At 31.4% G+C, this 15,419-nt stretch overlaps 1 protein-coding gene across 1 annotated transcript; it reads left to right on the forward strand.

Annotated features, from left to right (window-relative positions):
- Window positions 1-3,307: 3,307 nt before the first annotated feature.
- LOC18035874 (D-3-phosphoglycerate dehydrogenase 2, chloroplastic) lies at window positions 3,308-8,753 on the forward strand. Its single transcript, XM_006427662.2, has 4 exons — window positions 3,308-4,121; window positions 6,396-6,772; window positions 7,322-7,432; window positions 7,532-8,753. Exons 1-4 carry the CDS (start codon window positions 3,479-3,481, stop codon window positions 8,297-8,299), a joined length of 1,899 nt encoding a protein of 632 aa, XP_006427725.1. The 5' UTR covers window positions 3,308-3,478; the 3' UTR covers window positions 8,300-8,753.
- Window positions 8,754-15,419: the final 6,666 nt, after the last annotated feature.

Here is a 15,419-nt window from a genome sequence, read left to right on the forward strand (position 1 = left end):
TGATCGGCGTCAACCAGGACAGGGTAACCAGCGGATAGATCGTCTCAAACATTTGTACTGTGACAATCCTTTTTTTTTTTTAAAGAACATTATTTTTAATAAAATAACAACAATGTCAATGTCAACGGAATTTGGAGAGGAATATTCTCATCAAATAAACTTTTAACGGGGAAAAAAATTTCATAAAAAAAATATTTAATCCCATTTGGTGAAGCTTAGTGGTTCCCACTCACTCCCTTATAATTAAGTTTCTCCCCAGAAGAAATTTCCTTTTTAAAAAATGAGAGTAATTTTTGTTTCATTGTAGGATTAATAATTTAGGGTGCCCTACAATAAAAATAATACTGTGGGTCGTAATAAATTTTTTGTTATAAAATATTAATGATATTGCAACTGTGATTTTAAAAAATAAATTATTAAACAATTATTGTTTACTTCATAACATTGAATGCAAGTGGCCCATTCTTGACCTCTTAACGTTGTTCCATATCTTATCCAAAAAAAAAAAAAAAAATTGTTCCATATAAAGAACAAAAATAATTTAATGGCATCAAGGCCCAGTGAATTGGGACCAAGAGCAATTGAGGGACCCATGAAAAAGACACAGGGCAAGTGGAGTAGGAAAATCAAAGATCCCAAGTGCACGTGGAAAAAGCTGGAATTTTACCTAAAAAAAGAAAAATCCAGCTACCCTACAACTGTTGTAAACTACCATCAATTTTTGTTTTTTGTGACGTTAAATTTCATTTGACCCCTTATTTTTTTACAAGATATTTATAAGTTTATGTGCACGGCTGGCGATGTTTTAAAATTACATTTTATTTATTTTTTATATTAAAAATTTTTTATTTTATTTTATTTAGTTTTTTGAAAGAATAAATATAATAATAAGTCTATGACTGAATAAAATAAAATAAATAATATTAAAAAATAATATTTATTTTTGTGACTCATTATTGATTAAACAATATAAAGTTTGAATAATCTGAACTTATCTGTTAAAAATTTTAACTCTTTAATTTTTTTTTGAGTTTTCAATAAATAATAAGAAGTGTAATGTTAATAATTAAATAAATAAATATGTACCATTGAAAATATGTTTTTATTAAATCAAACAGTGAAGGACTAAAATCACCGAAAAAAAAATTGTGGTACCTTACAACTGTTGTAAAGTAACATGATCCCAAAAATTATTAGGTATTCCAATAGTTTTGGATATTTAATTTTATTTACAAAAAATCTGAAGTTGGTGGCTCCATTGAACAAAATACTAGACCAAAAGTAGGTATATATATATATTTTTACAGCCTGTTCTTATTTAAGCCCAAAATTTAGGACATTGTGGTACATTCCATTATGATTGGATCTTGAATGAAGAAATTGACGGTGTTATCTTCTCAATTTGCTTCTTTATTACTTAAAGTTGAGTTTTCTCCATCTGGATTACATTCAAGAGAACCAAAGAAATTAATGGATTTCTGTTCAAGTCTTCACCTAATTAAATGAAAATTGTAACAATGAATTTGATTGATTTAGACTCTAACCATGAAGTTTCTATGGAATTTTATCTTTGGCACAACTTAAGAAAAAAAAAATTACTTTATAAAATTTCTTATTCTTGAAAAACCATTTTACTTGTTTTTATTAGCTAGGAGAAAGGAATAATTGAAAATGGACTGCACCTTCCTTTTTATAGAGTGTGATATGATTACATACTGGACATGGGCCATTGCCCAACCACTTGCATTAAATGGAGTGATGACCTCATTGCGTGGCATAAATAATAGGAGAATTAGTACATGATTTAATTTAATTTACTTGGTAATTAATTAGTTTGTGAATATATTGTCCATTGAAGTTTTACTTTGGATAAGAACTAATTGTCCACTAGACCTAAGTGTAAAACTAAAAGCTGAAAATTTTTTCATCTTAATGATATCTAGTGATTTTGAAAATTTTCTGGATAAAATGAAACAAATTAATAACCTGGGTATAGATTAATTTAACCAATAATTTCTTTTAAAAGATCTAAAGGTTTGTGATTCTAACGAGCAACTTTAATAAAAATAATCGACTTCAAATGTATAAATATATGATTAATTTGAAAAATCATCACAAACCTATTCCGTATACAGAGAATTAAGAAAAATACATGCCATTAAGTATTAGATCTAAGATCATATTTTTCTTACAATCTCTATAGTTGTTACTGAAATCCAAATAAAATATACCCAAAACAGAAACAAAAAGTATTAGATCTCAGGGCTGCTGCCCTCTAAGCTGGATTTGGAGGGCAGCAGTTCGAACCCCCACAAGTGTAATGTGGGGGTATTTCCTTCCTCAATTATAATTGAGTAAAGGTAGTCTTCTCTCTTACCCAAGAGTGAGGAGTAGACATTCCTAAAATATTAGTGAGGGTTAAAATTTGGGCAAAGTTCTATTAGCATTTGATGTAAGTTGGTCTCAATAATAGTCTGATTTATAAATATCAGTTATAATTTTATGTAATATAAGTTATAGTTTGAGCAATAGTCTCATGTAATAAAAAAAAAAACAATAACAACTTCTAGATATAAGTAATTTTCAAAAAAATGACGGTATGTGATCAAACAACCATCTCTTAAATGTTACATTTTCAATCGATTTTTTTTAAGGTATAACATGATATGTGATTAGATTCTTTCACTTCTCATATGTACTGGGAAGTTGAACTTTAAATATTTTTCATTACTGTAATAATTTTTTGAAGAGTTGGAAAAGAGTTGTTTTATTTAGGGAACATGTTGTAAGATAGTTTGATGTTTTTAAAACCGCCATTGTTCAGAGTGAAAAGTTTGGCTGTTGAAATCTTTCAAAACAATTATCCATTAGAGGTCGCTAAGAGTGTTACCAACATATGACCTTCCGACATTTAAGTCAAAAATCGAAAGTGGCACGATAATAAATAAACAATAAGAGAGAGAAGAGAAGAAAATGCTTGGAGCATATTATACTCCCTTCTATGATATACCGTTTTCTCTATACAAAACTTTGAATGACAATATTTTTAAATAAGAAAAATAATTAGATATATAATTTAGTTACGAAAACTCAACTCCTAATTTGTAGGATTTGAGTTTGACAAAAATTAAGACTTATATTATTTTATGATATTTAGATTACGACTTGTATTATTTTAATCTGTTTAATTTAGGACATATTATTAAATAGAAGTCCTCTACCCCGAGGACCCATTCATTTATATGGGTCCAATTAGATAAAACTATAGGTATAACAATGTTGATTCTTAGTTGCCTCCTAGCAAGTAAAAAGCAATTACCTCCACCAATGTTAATTATCTATTCTTAGTCAATTAATCCAGTTCTAAGGTCAATAACTTTCTACTATAAAAATCTCACACACACAACCTCCTGCACCGCCCAGCTCACAAAAGCCAGCACAGCCAAGCCCCAAAACAAAACCTTAACACTCCACAGCCATGGCTGCTTCTTCTTCTTCTTCTTCTTCAATCAAACCCATCTTTACAACCCGATCAAAATCATCAAACTCATCAAAATCATCCCTCCTCTCTTTCCTCCACAACACAAAGCCTAAACCCATTTCCTTAAAATTCTCTTCTCATAATTCCAATTATACCACTCCTCCTTCATTCACCATCAGCAACTCGTTACAAACAGCCCTGGAAACATCAGAGCTTCATGTTTCCAAATTCCAGGACGATCTAAACGTCCAGGCCGTAACACCAAAGCCGACAATTCTAGTTTCCGAGAAGCTCGGAGAAGCCGGGCTTGCAATCCTGCGCAGCTTCGGCAACGTTGAGTGCTTGTACGATCTTTCCCCGGAAGCGCTCTGCGAGAAGATCTCGCAGTGCGACGCGTTGATCGTCAGGAGTGGCACTAAAGTGACGAGAAGTGTCTTTGAGGCCGCTAATGGGAAGTTAAAAGTTGTTGGGAGAGCTGGCGTTGGCATTGACAATGTTGATCTTCAAGCTGCTACTGAGTTCGGTTGTCTTGTTGTTAATGCTCCGATAGCGAACACGGTGGCGGCCGCCGAACATGGGATCGCTTTGCTTGCTTCCATGGCCAGAAATGTTTCTCAGGCTGATGCTTCCATTAAAGCTGGTAATAACGGCATCCATTATAACAAAATACTTACCTTTAAAAGTATCTTTTATTATATTATACAATACATATAATTATTATTTACAGCAAACTGGCCCTCACAGGCCCCATATAGAAGAATCTAGTTCCACCCCACAATAGCCATTAGAAAGAAGATTAGAATCTAGTTCCCTTTAGTTATGTAATTTTTATTCTGGCCTTTTTAAGTTTTAGTTTCTTTGTTTTGTCGCTTGTTAAACATGTTAAGAAAAATTTTAACCTTGTCATATAAAATTCAGACAATTTTTTGACTGCTTGCAAGTTTTTAGTTGCTTAAATTTGTTACTCGAATTAAGATTTTTCTTTTTGCCTATTTTATTTTCAATCTAATTTCGTTTGTAGAAGGAAATGTTCAATGAAAAGAAGTTAATATCTCTTCTTTTTTTTTTTTTTTGATTTAATCTAACGGCAATCCAGTCTTGTCCCTGCACACATGTAAACAAAATTCAAACCTCAAATCTTTGTTTTCAACACAAAATTTTTTATTATCTCAATTAAATGACTTCCACAAGAAATTATATATGCTTTTTTTATTATTTTTATGCTCCAGAGAGCATAGCTTTGGCTAGAAATATTTTTGTTAATACCTAACTATTTAAAATCTTTTTTTGGTTCTTTTGTAATTTTGATAGTAATTTATTTTACACGTTTTTATAAAGCAAATTGAATGCCAAAAATTGTCTTTTTGTATAGTTATTAGATCTGGCGGGGGCGATTTGCCACTTTCATACATACTAAATTATTTTCTCTTTGTTTTTGGTAGTTGGTAATGCTTTGAATTTTGTTCGATCTGTTGTTCTTGGAGAAAAAAATAAATAAATAAAATAATATATCACCCAAGGTGCTTTTGTACCCAGCCGGTGGTGGGTTCGCTGGTGGGTCATCATTTTATTTCACATGAAAAAGACGAAAGATATTTTTGTTTTATGAAATTTTCCATCATTTTCTATCTAAGTTGTCAGTAGAAGTAACAGGTGTTGTCCACTCTTGGAGGTGTTGTCCATTCATGCGATAGAAAATTTTCTCAATTATTGGTAGAGGAAGGTGACTGGACACTACCCACCAAATAAAGTAATTTCAAGTTTAGGGTCCACTAAAATTTCTAGCATGTGTTTTATATATGTTGATCAATTATTAATCCAAATGAAACTTTGATTTATTACATTTTTACATTTATTTTTTGAATTGAGCGGAAGTTAGAATTGGAATCATTGTTTTTGTTTATTCCATAAAATTAGGATGGGAAAGGGAATTTTTTAAGTGGGGTTCATAATAAAGTGAAATTAGAAAATGGGAGTTTAATTTCCAAAGGGGTTGGGAATCAGACTCCCATTTGCAGAATTGACATTTTTATTCTCCAAATAAATTTATAAACCCAATTTCATCCTCAATTAAAAAAGAAAAAACTAAACCAAAACAGTAGCCATGATCAGAACCAGCAGCATTATCACATGTCGGTCGTTGAACACAGTAGAGCTAGTTGTTGCACATCATCGTTGTACGCAGATCTTGTCAAATGCATGCCACGAACTGCTACAGATCGTTAGCCTCATGCCATTGATCGTCACCCATTGTACGCAATACCCATCAGTTGTCGTTGCGGCTCGTAGATTGTCCAACTGACTATGCTCATGCATTAGTTAAAAATGTCATAATCGTCGTCATCATCATGAATATTAGTAATATTATTAATACTATTATTAGTAACAATAATTAGTACTAACAATAGAAATAATAATAATAATCATAATTATAATAAATAATAATGACAACAATTAACTAAGGGCATTGTAATAATTTATAATAATCTATTCTAATTCTAAGACAAAGTAAACAATCAATAGAAATACAATTCATTTCGATTATAATTCTAGCAACCCAAAGTAAATAATTTATTTTGATTTCTGTTCTTCATTTCCAATTTTCATTCTAATCCATTCCGATTCTACCCCATTTATATTACCACTAGATAAATGCACTACTAGAACAATCTCATTTCTTATTCGTTAGACAGCATAATAATGTGACAAACGACATATATATGTGCTCTATATCAGTTTCACATAATTTGAGATGCACAGATTGTGATACAAAATTGATAATCATCATATTACTTTTTCTGAATAACTTGGAGTTAGAAAAAATTTTCGTTGATGATCTTCAAGCATTCAAATTTGCTTCATTTGTTATAAACCTATGCTAAGAACGCATTGGCTAACATTAAATTGATGGCAGGAAAATGGCTTAGAAGCAAGTATGTGGGAGTATCATTAGTGGGAAAGACACTAGCAGTAATGGGATTTGGTAAAGTTGGGTCTGAAGTTGCAAGAAGAGCAAAAGGTTTGGGCATGAATGTAATTGCACATGATCCATATGCCCCAGCCGACAAAGCCAGAGCTGTTGGTGTGGAGTTGGTTTCTTTTGATCAGGCCCTTGCCACTGCTGATTTTATCTCGCTTCACATGCCTCTCAACCCCACCACTTCAAAGATTTTCAATGATGAAACTTTTGCTAAGATGAAGAAAGGAGTTAGAATTGTTAATGTTGCTAGAGGTGGTGTTATTGATGAAGAAGCTTTGGTCAGGGCACTTGATAGTGGCGTTGTTGCTCAGGTATGTTTCACAATTTAACGTATGTTAATTTTGATTTGAATACAAATGTTGAGTTCATATTAGTTTAAGTTTTTGAATTGAGTTTTAACTGACAATTTATTAGAGTCAAGGTCTTCTGTTCGATTACTGACTTCTTATTTACGTTTCATTTCTTTCTCAATCAATTTTTTAGTCTTTGATCCACATTTAATGGGAATTATTTTGATGAACTTTATTAAGTTTTCGTAGATTTTTTGACAAATATAAACGTTTATAATAACTTTTATAGAAATTTAAGATTTACCCGAATTACACTCTGTCACAATGTGTTACCTAAAATGGGAATTTATACAAACAATGAAGAGCCTAACATTTGCTTGAGTTCCAAGTCATAAGACCAACATATACCTTTACATGCAAACGCCAAAATGGGAAGGCAGAGCAAGCTATCTTAATTACCCAATTTATGACCCTTCTTCAAAAGATTATTAGCTTTAAATTTTGAGCTTTGTAATGCTATGCACCAAAAGATCAGTGATCATTTCTTGCATTGACATGATCAAAATGCAGGCAGCACTTGATGTTTTTACGGAAGAACCCCCAGCCAAAGACAGCAAACTAGTTCAACATGAGAATGTTACTGTCACTCCTCATCTTGGAGCTAGCACCAAAGAGGCACAAGTATGATTTTTATCTATTCTTTTATTAATAATTCATATTGCATTGTTTCGTTATTCTTCAATGCATTAATGAAATTTTTTGAGAAATAAAATGTATCAGGAAGGTGTAGCTATTGAAATAGCAGAGGCTGTGGTCGGAGCATTGAGGGGAGAGCTTTCTGCTACTGCAATAAATGCTCCCATGGTTCCATCAGAGGTCTTGTCAGAGTTGGCTCCTTATGTTGTGCTAGCTAAGAAGCTTGGCAGGCTGGCTGTGCAGCTGGTATCCGGAGGGAGTGGCATTAAGTCTGTGAAGCTTATCTACCGATCAGCTCGTGACCCTGATGACTTGGACACAAGAATTCTCCGAGCTATGATCACAAAAGGCATCATTGAACCGATATCAGCCTCGTTCATCAACCTTGTCAATGCAGATTTCACAGCTAAACAGAAAGGCCTCCGGATTAGCGAAGAGCGTGTGGTAGCTGACTCGTCCCCTGAGTTCCCTATCGATTCAATCCAGGTTCAGTTATCCAACGTAGATTCCAAATTTGCAGCTGCTGTTTCAGAAAATGGAGAGATAAGCATTGAAGGGAAAGTGAAATTTGGGATACCTCACCTGACACGCGTGGGATCGTTTGGTGTTGATGCGAGCCTGGAAGGGAACCTCATCCTGTGCCGGCAGGTTGATCAGCCTGGCATGATTGGCAAGGTTGGGAACATACTTGGTGAGCATAATGTCAATGTGAACTTCATGAGTGTAGGAAGAACTTTCAGGAGGAATCATGGGATCATGGCAATCGGCGTTGATGAAGAACCAAATCAGGATTCCCTCAAGGAAATAGGAAAGGTGCCTGCAATTGAAGAGTTTGTATTCCTCAAACTATGATTCATGAAAGAGTTTGAAATAATATGGTTTCTGAATCGAGTAACTGGTGATGGATTTCGATTAGGTACACTTTGTTGCACGTATCTTATAGCGTGCGACTACGTGCATGGCGATTTATAATTGGTGGAGCCACATCGTGGGGACCACAATCCTGCTAATGAACACTCGCCACGTGTGCAGTCGCGCATTAGATTGGAACTCAACTATAGTGATAGTCTTTTTTATTGTCAAGTGTTGGTTACCGTCCTTAATTGATGGTGTAGAAATTGCTTAAACTTTATTTAAGTTGGTAGCACCTGATTAAGTGCTTCTATTGTTGTTTGTATGAGCCTTTCATAAATCGTAATTCTAGCTAGTATTTGTATAAGTTTGCTTCCATTGAGCAGAGGGAAAGCTTTCAATTTGTAATTTCAGTTATTCAATGGCAGCTTGTCTCAAAAAATTGCTAAGTAAACGATTATTCATTGTTCTATTTTTTTTCCCCTTATTATGAAGCACAACTGTGAAACCATATAATTAAAGAATCTGAAGTATACAAAAAACTGATCAAGTTGATATTGAAGTTGGAAATCTACGAGTCTTTTGCACATATTATTTCAATATTAAAATCATAGTCTTTTTCAAGCCTTATTTTGCTTAGAAAGTACAAAAAAATTTTCTTAATGAACTTATAGACCCAATACGTACGGGTTTCGACATGGCATGGGTAAATATTGGAGTCATTTCAAAGACACGAGCAAAAGATTGACTATATTTTGGACACTTAGAATAGCACAAATTTTTACAAAAATAAATTATGAAAATCTTAGTTACGCATTGGAGAAACTTGAAGATTGAAGCTCAGGTTATGCGTTTGGAAGAAATAAAAGTTACAACCTAATACCTTACATCTTAATAAAGTGTGCATAATATGATATGGTTTAAGTCTAGGAATGGCAATGGGTAGGGGAGGGGAGGTGACCAATTTTCCCGTACTCATCCCTAATATTTTGCGTATGTCCCCGTCCCCTCCCCGTCCTCATTAGAATTGCTTGAAAGAATCCACATTCCTTCCCCGAATAGTAACAAAGGATCTCCGAGGGTCCCCGATCCCCGAATAGCAAATACATTTTTTTTTGTTTTCGATTTTGAGTTAATTATATTAAAATAGAAAATTCAAATAAAAATAAAGTTCGAAATATATCTTACATTAACATTGATTCATTACAAAAGTCACATGCAAATTACAAATTATCAAAAAAATAATCTTTTTTAATCTTCATAATCCTACAATAAAAAGAAAAAAGAATTTACTTTTATATCGATAATAAAATAAATGTAGATACTTAATTAATATTTTTAATAAAACGAAATTAAAACTAAAATAAAATTTTTGGACTAATAGAATCTACCCGGCCTTTTTAATGTTCTAAATAAAATTTAAAACTTTAATTAGTTAATTAGGCCTAAAAGTTTAATATAAGTATTCTGATATTTGTTATTGTTACCAATATTTAAAATTTTATAATATAATTCAAATTTTATTATTTATTTACTAGTAATTTTAAAAAATAAAATAAAAATAAAAATGGGGGAAATGGGGAGGGGATGGGGATTCCACCTCATCTCCGTCCCTTCCTCGAATAAGAAACTGTGTAAAAAAATTTCCTCATCCCTTTCCCGAATAAGAAATCGGGTAGAAAATTATCCCTGTACCCTCCCCGAATGGAAAAAATCCCTGAGAGTACCAATCCCCATGGGGATTTTTGCCATCTCTATTTAAGTCTCGTTTACGATAAATCGTGTTGTAAATTTTAAAAATTCAGTTGATTTTATTGTTTTTAATAGTCATTTAAAATACTTTATACTTTTTTAACAAGAGTTTATTAATTTTAAATAATTATGCTTACAAATTTCATCAACTTTTATCTCATAGTTAATAATTAATAACAAACACCCTAATTTTTTTTTTTCTACAACACTTAAATTACAAAAATACTCTATAGTGCTTCGCACCGAATACATCCTAAAATCAGACGAAGTCATACTAGAAAATACCTATTAAATATGATTCAACAATTTTTGCTAACAATGAAACCTTAAGTTCGTACGAAGCTATTAAAATCTACAAGCAAGTGTAGTGCATAAATTAATATACCTTCAGTAAATCTTTGTACACATACAATCAAATTAATCACAGTCTATTTCGAGTCTTACCAAATACAAAAAAAAAAAAAAGAAAGATTCAAAATATCAAAAGAACAATAAGCTATATATTAGGATTATTGATAAAAGTAATTAAGTGCATGTTTGGTATAATTTATCTAGTAATTATAAGCATTTATTTAATTTATAAGTTTTTTTTAACATTCTTATTTTGTTGTTTGACTGTTTTTTGAACAAAACTTTAGAAAATTAAATAAGCTATTTTGCCTCTATTAGTAAAATTTTAAATTTTGGGTTTTTGAGAGTAAAAATTGAAAAGCTTTTATAAAATATTAAAATATCTAAAATGTCATTTACTTATTCGATAATTTTATTTCATTATTTTCATGACAGAACTTTAAAAAATTTACCTATTAAAATAATTTTATAATTTTTAATAAAAGCTCTTATTTACAACCAAACAATTACTATTTTTTTATAGTAAAATATCTACTTATAAAAGCTCTAATTAAATAAGTTCTATTTGAAATAATATACCAAAGCTACTATGGAGTAGAATTTATTAAACTTATACTTTTACTAAATTCTACTCGATGACATAAACGAATGAGCCTCGAGTCTGAGACCCGCATCTAATAATATTTCCTAATTTAAACAAAACAAAATAAGTCCTAATCTTTGCCAAACTCAAATTCTATAAGATAGAAGCTTAGTTTTTCTAACTTAGTTATACTTTTGATTATTTCTTTTATATAAAGAGGTCTCGTAGAGAAGGAGAAATTTTTATATTGGAAGAAGGGCATAACATCTTCCAAGCTTTTTTTTTTGTTAATCTCTTTTTTTCTCATATTATTTATTTTTTTTCATTAAGTTTACACCAATAACGCCCTCGGATAGCCTATTACTTAAGTGAAACAATTATTCCTCAACTCTTCTTGTATGGTAAAATTTTTGGAATCAACATATACGCTACTACAAAACATGACAAAGATGACATGTAATACACGATGCGCGTGCTATTAATTGTCATCTATTAGTTTAGATGACTTTTATTTGTTTTTGAATGTCATCTATTATAAAATTATTTTTACTTACAATATAAAAATGACTCATCCCTAAATAACGAGTCATCTTTAATTAAATAAAAGGTGACCTTATTTTTAAAATTTGTCATTTATTTTCAAGTATAAAAACTCAACCTTCCCTTTTCATTTTTCTCTGTCTTCAACGAAATACGAATGCCCTCTTGTCTCCTGATAACTCTATGAAATGAGAGTTATTATGACAATTCTAGACTTAAATCAATATTACTTAGAGAGTAAATGATGTGTTTCTATTGCATTTTTGTTACATTTTGCATAAACATTTATTTTAGTTTAGTCTTAATTATTTTTGCTTGATTTAGAATAATTCGTGCTTAAATTGTGTACATAATTGTAGGTGTCCAGAAGCTCATATTTCATGGAAGGAATGCTGATGCAATAGGCTTGCAAAAATGAGGAAGAACATGACTACAAAAAGAATTGAAACAAATCTGGAACAATGTAGTGTTGTAGCCGTTGCTGTAGTAACCATTGCTGTAGCAATCCGAGAACAACGACAGAGAAAATTTAGCGCTGGATACTTGCAGAATCGCGGTTTGCAGTTTCCTAATCTGACTTATGCGTGCCCTATGCTTCTTTTTACCATAGTTTTCAGTTATAAAAAGAACACACATCATATGGAAAAGGGGGCGGTGAATGAACATCAAAGAAATCAAGAGGAAAAGAAGGAAAAATCAGAATTCAAGGGAAAATAAGTTTGCACCAGTGAAGAAATCGGCAGAACTATTTGGATTCAATTTTCATCGTTCTTTACTTATCCCATTTCTTACTCTTTGATTGAAACGATATATTTTATGGCTGATACTTTGCTATTTGTTTTTCTTTTTCAAAGTATGAACTAAATTTGATTGTAGTTGAGTGACAAACAATCTCAATGGGTTCTTGACAGTTCTTATGAGTTGTTGCAACATTGCTGTAGTATTTTGCTCTAGTAGCTTATATTACAATCATTATTTCGGTGGACCTCCCATTTAATGGTTCAAGTTAAGAGAGAGCCACAAAAGGGCATGTCTTAATGGAAATTATTATAGTAATACTTGATCTTAATTTAAGTTTTCTGGATTGAGTTTAACTTGAGTCCCAAAAGGGCTACACTTGAGTTAAGATTTGTGAAGAACTAGATTTAGGGATTCACCTTGTAGGGCAGTGAGAGTGTATGTTCATAATGCCATACCTTAGGTGAAATAACAACTGGTCATTGTTAGGGTGCTTAAGGGTATGAGAAGTCCAACAAGCGACAGCTGAGGATGCAAAATAATTGTGCCCAGTGCTGTAGGAATTGTTGTAGCAATTGGTGTTAATTTGAACAAAACAGTCAGCCCATGAAGAGAGTTTGATCATTCAGCTACCTCATTTCCATTAAATTCTTTTTACGCAATTCATCTAATTTACTTTATTATTACATTTATTTTATTAATATTGTTAATTTCAATAGTAATCAACTTTAATTAGATTTCTCTTTAGATAAAGGAAGTTTGCACTATCGTGATTGCTGTAGCATTTGTAGTAACATCAGTCCTTGTGGAGATGATCTTGAATATTCATCACTTTATTGCTTGTTGTGTACATTTGCACATGACATCAATAGCAATTGAGTTAAAACAATCAACATCTCCCTCAATTATTCTGAAATTTCACGATCTTTGCCCGTAAAATTCTCTTTCCCCCACATAAAACATCTTCTTGTCTTCAACTTCCAAGTTATAAACCCTAATTTCACCCATTATTTATACAACCTCAAAATAGTAAACCCTAACTATTCACACATGGTTGAAGTGAGGTGAAAGAAGAAATCTTAAACCTCTAGACCATACATTTTGAGGAGAAGATTATAAAACTTGAGACCACAACACTAACAATATTGAAGCATTGGGCCACCTTCAACTTGGATTTTGAAACATTTGGTCTCTACATAAAGGTATTTTCTTTTCTTTTGTTTAATCATGTTTGTGAACATTGCTTCTTTCTCTATGCCGAACGGAGACCATCTTTCTTCGGTGATTTTTTTCTTTTTTCTTTTATTTTCTAGAGTTTTTTATCTTCCCTTTTAATGAGAGGTATTATATCTATCTAGATCTAAGATTTAGGATTGTTTCTCTCTACCAAAATCTCATTTTGTAGTGGTTTATATAGTCGATTTGTAGTGGCTTTAGTTTATTGTAGTTGTTATGTTGTCGTTTGATTCTAAATTTCAAGCTTTCATAGTTCGGATCCAAAAAGTCTTAAGCTGTAAAATTTTAATCTTTGCGAAGGATCCACTTTTGTACTGATCGGAAGAGTTAAAATCTGGTGATAGAGAGAAATTAAAAAGAGCTGAGAAGGCACATCTCATATAGCTCTAGGTTATTGTGCACATTATTATGGAGATGCCCTGTATAGATATCTCTTGTAAACTTAATTCATCTTGTTCTCCAGTGTGCAAGCAAAGGCTTCATCAATTATGTATTGTAAGGGTTTCTATAAATTGAGATCTAAATCAATAAAATGACCTCTTGCTGTACTTTTTGTACTCTTATTATGTTGGTTAATAAAATCTATGTTTGTGTTTCAAGAAAAAAAAATCATGCTTGTGAAAGAAGGTGATAGATTGTCAGTTCGTGGGTGGTCTACATGTGCTTTTTTTTTCTATATTTAATTTATTGATGTTTAAATAATAGATATTGAAAATATGGCTGAACACTAAAGTTATTATATTTTATGAAGGAGTTCGTAACGTTTATATGCACACATTTTAAAGAAGATACAAATACCAAAATATTTTATCATATGCTTAACATTTAATGCAAATGCTTAGCACGGTAGCTATCAATTTTTTGTGCTTTAGTCTCTGACACTTCGTGTCCGTCTAGTTTTGATCTATTTGTTATGTGTTTTAGTAAATTGATGTTTTATTAATATGATTCAACTAGGATAATAATATTGAGGTCCTATATTTTACTTTTTCTCAAATTAGGACATAGACAATCATGAAGAGATTATGTGAAATATTTTAGTATGATATATTTATATTTTAAATTCGGAATCTTGGATGTCTACGAATCAAAGGTCAAAAGATCATGAGGTTGGTGTTGGAAGACTTCTAAATTTTGCAGTGATTTATGCAAAGAATTCTAATCACATACTACGTCCATGTATGAAATTGGAAATGCAAAACATTAGATTGTTGATGAGATAAGGGATCATTTGTATTTGAAAAGTATAGATGAAAGTTATAGTAATTGGATTTTGCATGGAGAAAAAAGCGGTAGTCATTTGCTTATCCTTTTAAAATTAATAGATTTGATAACATTGATGCATGTATGAATATTGACTATTTTGTATATGATTTAAGTTTTTTGGACAAGACAGTAACACTCAAAAGGATATTGATGAAATAAGAAAGTAGGTAGAGCACATATGACATAATATTCTTTGCTAAATTTTGTAACATAATGACTTTGTGAGGTTAGTAATAAACAAAATTATCTTTTATCTATATCTTTCTTGTTGTCTTTGTTTTGAATAAGATACTAAAAGGATTTATAAAATTATTTTCTTATTGTAATCAAGGAAGGCTTGTAAAAAAGGTTGCACTCTACAACTCTTTGTGGCTTCGGCATGATAAGCAGGATTGCCACATTTTGTTGATCTTGTGAGGAATGTAATATTTTTCTTTTAAGAAAAAAGATTTATGGATATCTAGTTACTTTAATTTGGGAATTGTAAACACAATATTTTTTAGTATTGTTTGTAATGTACCAATCTATACATGATTAATACAATTGCTTGATGAATATTTATTTTTATACGATAGCCTTTCAAAAATATTTATTGCACTACAGGTTAGCATAAATAACAACAACAACAACAACAACAACAACCATTTGAGATCT

Source organism: Citrus clementina, unplaced genomic scaffold (genome assembly GCF_000493195.1).
Source record: "Citrus clementina cultivar Clemenules unplaced genomic scaffold, Citrus_clementina_v1.0 scaffold_7, whole genome shotgun sequence".
Lineage (NCBI taxonomy): Eukaryota > Viridiplantae > Streptophyta > Magnoliopsida > Sapindales > Rutaceae > Citrus > Citrus x clementina.